Here is a 9444-nt window from a genome sequence, read left to right as displayed (position 1 = left end):
CTGGAATGGAATATAAAATAATTATGCACTAAGCACTTATGGACGTGAATTGATTAAAGAAAAGTATGACGTGTTGATACTGTTGCCGGTCCGCTAAATGGTTAAAATTTAAATACTACAATAACACAATGATATTTAAAAGTAATTAATTTCTCTCCTCTTTTAATACTATAATACTTCCTCTTTTACTATAATATCATTGCAATAACACGGTACACTTAACGTTAACAGTAAATATCACATTTTAAGATCGACAAAATACAAATACATAAGTGCTTTTAAGTACTACTATAATTTCCTTGTATAGGCTTCAATTAAAATTGCATAAAAATGAAATAACAAAATAATGACTGTTTATAATTTAAATTATAACCTTGTGAAAGTTTCTAGATTCTAGTCTCTTTCAACTTTTAAAGTAGATACCTACCAAAGAGAATTTAAACACTACGTTCAGTACCTACTTGTAAAAATTCAAAACAAATTTCAAAACACAATACTGTCAAAAGTCAAATCTTCAAATTTTTTTTTGGTGTTTGACAGGGCATTTGCCCGAAAAAGTAATATGGTCCCCTTTGCAATGAACACCTACTGCTTTATTAACCGACTTTAAAAAAGGAGGAGGTTCTCAATTCGTCGGTATTTTTTTTATGTTTTTTTTCTTAAAACTTTCGACTGGGTGAACAGATTTTGATAATTATTTTTTTATTTGAAAGCTGGTGCTTCCCGTATGGTCCCGTATTTGTAATTTTGTCCAGATCTGACAATGGCATTCACGAGAAAACCATAAAAGTCTTAAATTTGCTATACGTATATGGACGACAAATTTACGAATAACTCAATATCGCGCCAACCGATTTCGATGATTCTTTTTTTAATTGGTCAGGATATACTAGGTAATTCGGTGAGGGTTTGGTTAGGTTCAGATTACTTACTTTTTTATGCTACTAGAATATTTAAGTATTTATCTACCATAATGTAGTTATGGTCAATTAATTGTCGTAGTCAAATATGATGATCAGTAGAACTCCAGTAAGGGTGCGGTCTGTGGCAGAATTTCTAACTGTCTGTTAGAAATCAAATTGCAAAGCGCTTATGTTCACTGCTGCATTGAGAAATTTAGTATATCTACACATATTTAGGCAAATTGTGAGTTAGTGTACTTCAAATTCACTAAAAATAAAAAAAATAACTAAAAAAACAGTCGACTTCAAAAACACTATTCCAAAATAATATATATAATATTATGCACTAAAAACTAAAAATAATTATTGTAGATACGATTATTATAATTTTTGGAGTAGGTGTCAGCCAAGATAGGTTTGTACATACATAGTTGAAGGTGAGACGTGCTTGAGCCGTGAGGAGGCGAGAGGCGAGAGCGGGTCGCGGCGGAACGACACCGATTCCAAAAATAACAATAATCGTAACTAGAATTAGATTATGTAATAAATTAGTTTTTTTGTTAAATTTTTTTTTACATTGATGGTGCAATTTTTGAATGAATGTCCCTCACCGCATAAAAAAATAACATATTATAAAAGTATGTACCTACAAAACTTTCAAAATTTTTAAAGAAATATAATTTAAAACTAAGAAGAATTTTAATGAAGCTTTGAAGCATGAGGGAGGTCCTCATGCTTAAAATTTTATATATAAGATGTATAGAGGAGTTGGTAGAATCTAGGACAACACAGTAATAACAATTTACAATATATTACTGTATTGTCCTGACTGTAGACATGACGTGGAGATTACCTATAATATTATTTTAATCTGAATAAAGAGGGAATAATATATCTACTTTCATAATTTATATTCATTCACTGTCCTTAATTAATAATGAAATTTCATTTAAGCTCGATTAATTCTTATTAAACACTGAAGAAGGCCATTATTGATGTTTCGGTCAACCAATTTCTTCATGAACGCTATTGCCTATTGATATACGGACTATTTCCCAGTATGTGTTCTGCTCCTATGCTTCGATAGTTCTCTTTTTCTCACTTCACAGAAAACAATAACAGGACGCTAAACAGAAAACAATTATTCCAGCGATTATCTTGCAAAAAGTGGGAATGGAGCCATCGATTTTCTTACGCTTAAAGAGACAAAAATATAAATGCATTTTATTTGTAACAGTAGGTAGATAATAACGAAGTTTAAACAATTATTTTTAGATTGTATTTTTTGAATTTTTAGTATCAAATTCAAATAAGTATTTTTTATTCAAAAAAGGATTATAAATCACTTAATGAAGATCAAAAACTACCACCCATTCAAAATAGTGTAACTACATAGGTACCTCAGACCTGAGTTTTTTTAATTTCAATGTAGGTATAGGTAAACATCTTTACTTTTAAAGCCGAATGAAAAAACATAATAAGTTGAAACAATCCATATTACACTTTTTGAAATCTAAAATGTTCTAGCTTTTGTGTGAAAAAATATGACTCTGAAATCGCACAGCTAGGAGGTATTAATTTTATCCAAAATAGTAGGCGCTGGAGATATGGTAAAAAATTGTGTAAGAGTTCTGTTAATTCACAGATTTGACCGGTTTTTCTTAAGTTTGTGTGTTGGTTTGAAAAGAGAGATATTAATAATTAGAAATGGCTGCAGAATTGAAGTGCCTGGCGTTGGTGCCAAAATCTTTTCTATATTCTTGTACCTACTTCTACTCTGCTATTTGTGTAAATAATAAAAGCGGACAGTGTAACTATTTATAATATTTAATGAACTTTTGGAAATGGTCAAGGGAATAAAGTGCATGTTTTGTAAAAGCAACAAGCAGAATAAAATAATTCTTGAGCGTTTTGGACACAATTGGTATATTGCTATGGGGCAACCCTGCCGATTTTAATACAATATATTTTGTGCTGCAGAAGAGGGCTATTCGCCCTATTTATAACCTAGGTCCTAAAGAATCATTGAGAGCAAAATTCAAAGAAATTAACATTTTGACTGTTGCCTTTCAATATATTCTTGATAATATAATGTATGTTCATAGACACATAAGTGAATTTGCTGGAAACTGTCATAACCATAATGTTACCACCAGGAATAGACATAAACCTATAATGCCCACTACTCGGCTAAGTCGAGTTAGTAAGTCTTTTGTTGGACGATGTTTAAGCTTTTACAACAAGATCCCAGAAAATGATCAAAACAAAAGTACCTATTATGTTATTCAGAAGAATTGTTAAAAAAACGTTTGTGTGGTAAAGGTTACTATAACATAAATGACTTTCTTAATGATACCACAAATTGGGAATTGAGCAACCGCCCTCAGGCTGTTAGTTAAATAATAAGTTTAATTGTACAAAATTACATTGTAAACATGAAAAAAATAGCCCGCTGAGTTTGTTGCGCCCATTCTTCTTAGGTCTGAGGCATTCATTTGGAATGGGTGGTAGTTTTTGACTTTCAATGAGTGATGTCACATGCTCTTTTGAATAAAAATATTTGAATTTGAATTTAAACTTGATCGAGTCGGCAATCTACGACTATAAGGTATCAGAATGATAAATAAGAATAATGAAAGTAATTTCCAAATGTATTTACATAATAACAAACCAAAACAATAATTATTACAGGTACCTAATTTAGAATTTTATACAAAAATTTATAGTATTATTAACTTAAATAATCTTAGCTATCAGAATGTTATAAAATTATGCATATTTCGAATGTAATTTTTCCGCCATTTCGATGTACTGTTTCTTAGCATCATCTTGTGACATGCCTTTGCGACCGGTCCATGCCTTGAATTTGGCGCTTGCAACAAGGTTCGTTGCACTGGGCGCTCCTGCGAAAAAGAAAACAAAATTTAATCAATAACAGATATTCCTATGTATTTAAGGGTATGTCCCGATATTCACTGCGAGCACTGCTATCACTATAAGTTCCGTTCGTTCCGATAAGGAGTGCCAGTATACTGCCGCAGTACCCTAGGGAAATATATGACGTCATAAATCGCCGCCATATTCTACTGTGAGCACTGGCGTTTTCGAGGTAACGTACTTGCGACTCGCAGTACTTTGATCAAGTGATCAGTCAAAAACACTCGAGTGTCGAGTTCCTAACGTTTTATAAACAATACCTACAGTTTAATCCCAATTTCTTTTTTAATTTGACAGTACTCCAACAAAACTTTAATACACTCATTTGAATGCTGCGTCAAAAAATGCGGCTGACAGTATACGGGATTGCGTTCTGTTATAAATAGTAATCAATAAAACTGGCTATAAAGGAAAGGCTTCAAAGTAGGTATACTAAATTGGCGTCACACTGTACAGTGGTCACAGTGCATATCGGAACATACCCTAAATGTTTAGGGGTCCGTGAAAAGATTTGTATGAATACGAGTGTTTGTTTCCATGAATGTTTATTTAATTATGCATCTATGTATATTGTAATAAACATAGAATAATAACGCTTTATTCTAATTTAATAAATATATCTTATCTGGCACCCATAGCACATGGCTTTGCCTAGTTTGGGGCTAGATATTTTATGTAAAGAAAGTGCTTAAATGTTCTTTTCGCAATAACTTATATACATTAAGTCGTAGTATAAATAGTAATTTTTAAAACAGCTTAAAACACAATTCACTCTGAGCACCATTTGTTTCGTAACCATCGGTAATTATTTTATTGATGTCCAAAAGAGAATTGGTAATAAAATAAAAATAAACACTGTAGGTACCTACTTAATGCTGATGATGTAACATAATAATTATAATATGTTGTTTAAAATAAACATAAATTCAATAAAATATATATTTAAAATTATCAACGCAAATAAGCCGATTAATAAGTATTAGGCATTACTTACATACCTAGTTAGTTATTAATTAAGCAATGTATTATGAGAGTAATTATTATTTTTATTGCGCAAGAAAAAAAGATAATTCCTTATGAACTGTGATAAAAACAAACCTTGAAAAACATGAAGTAATTAATAGTAATAATCAGACACTAAGTTTAAAATGTAAAATAGGCTATTTATTATCTGTAACCTCTGATTTTACTTATGTAAAACTTAGGTGAGTGCACGAGTAAATTTAGCATAATCTTTGATTTCGTTTATAAAGTCATTTGACAGCTGAAATTATGCAGAGCTAATGCTAAGACCAAAGAGTATAATAATATGTAGGGAAATGGCTAAGACAGCTCAATGCAAAAGTCAATTTCGCGTTCATTCACATTCAGTTTCAAAGTTTTACGAAAATAATGTCTGAGCAAAGACTAAGTACGCTCTATAGATCTCAAGATTAGACCTGCCTGTAGACATTCAACCAAACCAAACTTTATTTGGATATTGTCCTTTTGACGTCAATATGGTAATTGTCTGTTCGTGCTCACACAACAAGTGTGAGTATAATAATTCATATAAAGCCAGCTCAACATTTGCAGCGCGAAAGCTCACGAAAGGTACGAACTCAGACTATGGATTGTTTTTTAGTGTCGGTTTTTGCTAACGAGAAAAGCTTCGCTCTCCACGTTCTAACAGACGAAGTTAATTTAAATGACAACCAACCAATCCTGCAACACGGGACCCGACTTTAAATTGGTATAACGTTCTCCCGGGAACTCTTGAAATATCGGGATAGCATATCGTAGGTACCTTATATCCAAGAATAGCAACATTTCATGATGATTGATTTAAAACGAGAGTTTGTGACGCTCTCATAATTTAGTTACCTATATTGATAATAGGCGCGTTTGTCTGTTGTCAAGTTGAGACTGGCATCATAGCAGATAATGTGGTCTACCTGATAATGAAGGAAATCTACTCTCTAGTTAGTGCAACCGAAAGGTCCCGGCAAGTTTTGCGCCCTTGGGACCGGACAATGTAATAACACACAGGAAGATCGGTAGCTGAGTCCCTCGCTAGGTAATGAGTTTCTAACTATATTGAATATTTTTTGTTCTGAATTAACATATGTATTTGTTCCAAATAGTAGATATTTATGTCACTAATAACCGTCGTTTGAATGGCTCGTCAAATTATTTCAGATTTTTAAGAGCATTCATTTTCACGAACATCTTTGGGCTTTACCAATTAAGTATTAAATCTGATTCACAGCCCATTTACGTCAGATGCGGTTGAAAAATATTAACAGCGATGTCGTCATTCAATTTGTTGTTGAGAGGACAATGTTTCAATATTACGCAAATAGCAGGAAATTAAAGTTATTTACATAATGTTTACTTTTGTCCTTGGTGCTTTATTCTTATTCCAGTAATGAACAGTAATTGCAACAACAAACAAACAGTTATTAAACATTTTTCCTTTTTGTAATACGACGGATAAAAGTTTATTTACTTACCCTCGCGCATATTCTTTTGCACAACCAGATAAATTGTTGGAAAAATCAAACGCGTTTCTGAGCATTGACCCATCTTTTACATTGGTCTTGTGTATTTTATTTAAAAAAGCGCTAAAACGAATGCTGGGAGAGTTTCTTGCGCCCCTTCTTCTCTCTCAGAGCGCCAATTGTTTCCAAAACGGTGGTGGTGTTAGTAATGACATCAAAAATATTTTTTTTTTTATACCGAAGGTGAAGGAATCAATTTCAAAAGATAAAGTCGAAAAGACCGACATGTCGATACTTTGTCTTTCTTAGATTTCCTGAGTTTCGTGACAATCTCAATGTTAAATTTAGTTACATTCAAGTGGTTAATAACCAACTTTACTTGGTTTCGTGTTCAACATTTTGTATACCTAATCGAGGTTTATGTAGTTTATATATTAGAATGAATTATTCGAGAAAGATGTTATAGAAAATATTTACACAATTTGGCAGCTGTCAATGTCAAAATGTTGCTCAAACTATTTTTTTTATTACGGCGTGGGAGCAAATACATAATTAATTAAAATCGATATTAGACATTCACCGTAGAGCACCGCGATAGGTTTTTTGATATTGAACCGACGGACGTACGTTTTACTGCCGGCTACCTGACGATATGCCTCGCAGATGAGTCATTATATCAACCATATTTATTTATATATATATAAATGAATTGCTGTTCGTTAGTCTCGCTAAAACTCGAGAACGGCTGGACCGATTTGGCAAATTTAGGCCTTGAATTATTTCTGGAAGTCCAGAGAAGGTTTAGAAGGTGAATAAATAGGAAAATGCTGCTAAATTAAATAAAAACAACAAATTTGTTTTTCCTTTGATGTGTCCATACATCATTTCTATGAGAGAATTTATTGACGCACGGTTTGACAGTTCTGATGTGAAACAATTTCATTATGACAGCAGGGTACATATTTTACGAAGTAATTTTTGATGTTATGATATATTATTGACAAATTCATAAAAAAACATTATTTTATTTATTATATACAGAACAACGTCTGTCGGGTCAGCTAGTTACCTATATATAACTTAATACTCTTTGGTATTCGGATGCGATGCACCGCGGCTGATGATATGATATAGATCCTAATTACTTACCAATGTTAACATCGCCGGTTGTGGCCTGCTTGAAAAGGGAGTACAATGCCAAATTCTCGTTGTCAGAGGGCTTCGTCTTCCAGTTCCTCACCTGCTCTGACACTTTCTGGAATTGCTGAAATTAAAAAATATAACCCAACTAGAACTCTCGCAAGACCTTAAAAACTACAATCAATCTGATTATTCTACATTATAACTCAAAAGTGCTGAATGCAACGTTAAATTCGGCTTTAAAATGATGTATTTAAAAAATGGGTAGGCACTAGGCACCTACGTTCGTTCGACGTAAGTCTTTCCAGCGACTATTTAGTAGGTATAAATACCTTTCTACCTACTGTTTTATTCAACGGACATTATGAATGTCGTAAAAGTTTTGTGAAATCATAATGTCCCAATCGATAGAACTTAGATAATTTGATATACTTACTTACGTTTAGATAGACTCAAAAGCTGTGAACGCATCGAAAAAATTAGCGGCGAACTATTAGCCCACACACTCTAAGTGACTGACGTATCGCGAGTGTAAGACATAACTGTCATGCACACTAAAGTACCTACTATTGCGTATTCCTTGACTTAAGAAATAAAATTGTTTTGGCTTGCCTTGCCTAACAGCTAGAGGCTGTATCTAAACGTATAACTTATCTTTATTACCTATATTAAATTATATTCGAAATTTGCATTTATTTAATATGAAATCGAACTTTTTAGCGGTGGTTTTTTTGAAAGAATTATAAAACACTTAAATGATCACACCCCAAACTATGTATTAAAATATGGCTGTGGGCTGTAAGGTAACATTTTGGTTATTAAAGTAATGAATTATGCCGTCGTCGCATTTATAATTAATATAACTGTATGCCTACAATCACAATCTAAGCAAAGACTATCTAAATCATATGAATCCTCAATATTAATATGTTGGTAACTTACCTCGTTGAGAGACATCTTGATTTGAATATACAATTAATGTAAATGTCTGAAACAAAAACTTTTATTAATTTACGCTGTTAATACAGTCCGTAGCTCGACACAATAATGCTAAAAAATATTTAAGACGTTATTTATAAGTACAGTGAGTGATCATTTATATAGTTTTTATTTTATAAGTTAGTCATACATTAATTACATTTTTATGAGTATTTATTGCTTCCTATTACATTAGTTATTTGCGTATGGTGTTTGTTACTTGAACTGAAGTCAATTTTGGCCACACCATGTGACCTACAGGATTAATTGACTGTAGGTACTGGAGTTGCCGTACACGCGGGCCATGCTGGTCTCTCGGGAAATCGTCGACCAGTGCCGAATGAAACTTGTGTATTGTTTTCTATCGAGCCTTCTCTTGAGCTCGGGAATGGGGTAAAACGTACTTTGTACAATTAAACCCCCAGAAGACTGGAATTTGCGCGTAAACGCTCCGCTCTTCGACAACACTTACATTCATATGGAGTATTTCTGTCATCTCTGGTCTGGCGCACCCCAGTATCAATTTGAACCTTTTGACAGCGTTCAAAGCAGACCTGCCAGAATTGTAGGGATAGTGCTCTGTGAGCGGCGGTGGCGTTGCGTTATAGAGACCTCGCTTCATTGTGTGTATTCTACCACATTTATGACAGGGAGTGATCTAAAGAGCTGTTTGACCTGATTCCTGCCGCTGAGTTCCACTTTCGCACGAAATGCAACAAATAAGGGTAATATACCCACCATCTGGATCTCTGGCGTTAATTTACAGAACGGATTTCAAGGAATTTTCTTCCATGTTCCATGGATAGTTAAAAAGGTGTACGTATTTTTTGAAGCTTTGTAGGTGCTTTTATCGTATCGCATTGTGCGAGAATGTTCATTCCAAAATATTCTTGTGCTCAGAAGACAACTTGAATACTGAAGAATGCCACACATTGTTATGGTGGGATCTCTCTATCACGTGTATATAATACTACCTAATCTATTCCTGCGTGTCCATGTCCGTGTCC

At 33.3% G+C, this 9444-nt stretch overlaps 1 protein-coding gene across 1 annotated transcript; it reads right to left on the bottom strand.

Moving 5' to 3' along the window:
- Positions 1 to 3532: 3532 nt before the first annotated feature.
- On the bottom strand, positions 3533 to 8447 carry LOC126966806 (acyl-CoA-binding protein-like). Its single transcript, XM_050811097.1, has 3 exons — positions 8402 to 8447; positions 7469 to 7583; positions 3533 to 3805 (listed from the first exon to the last, which is right to left on the bottom strand). The coding sequence occupies exons 1-3, from the start codon at positions 8414 to 8416 to the stop codon at positions 3672 to 3674; spliced, it is 264 nt and encodes an 87-aa protein (XP_050667054.1). The 5' UTR covers positions 8417 to 8447; the 3' UTR covers positions 3533 to 3671.
- Positions 8448 to 9444: the final 997 nt, after the last annotated feature.

This window comes from Leptidea sinapis, chromosome 1 (genome assembly GCF_905404315.1).
Source record: "Leptidea sinapis chromosome 1, ilLepSina1.1, whole genome shotgun sequence".
Lineage (NCBI taxonomy): Eukaryota > Metazoa > Arthropoda > Insecta > Lepidoptera > Pieridae > Leptidea > Leptidea sinapis.
Note: the sequence above shows the minus strand (reverse complement) of the source record. Positions and strands in the feature narration are given on the sequence as shown.

Excerpts from the sequence above, each read along its gene's own strand:
- LOC126966806 (XM_050811097.1), bottom strand. Across the intron at positions 3,806-7,468 it reads AACCGGCGATGTTAACATTG|GAGCGCCCAGTGCAACGAAC; the intron begins GTAAGTAATTAG and ends TCTTTTTCGCAG.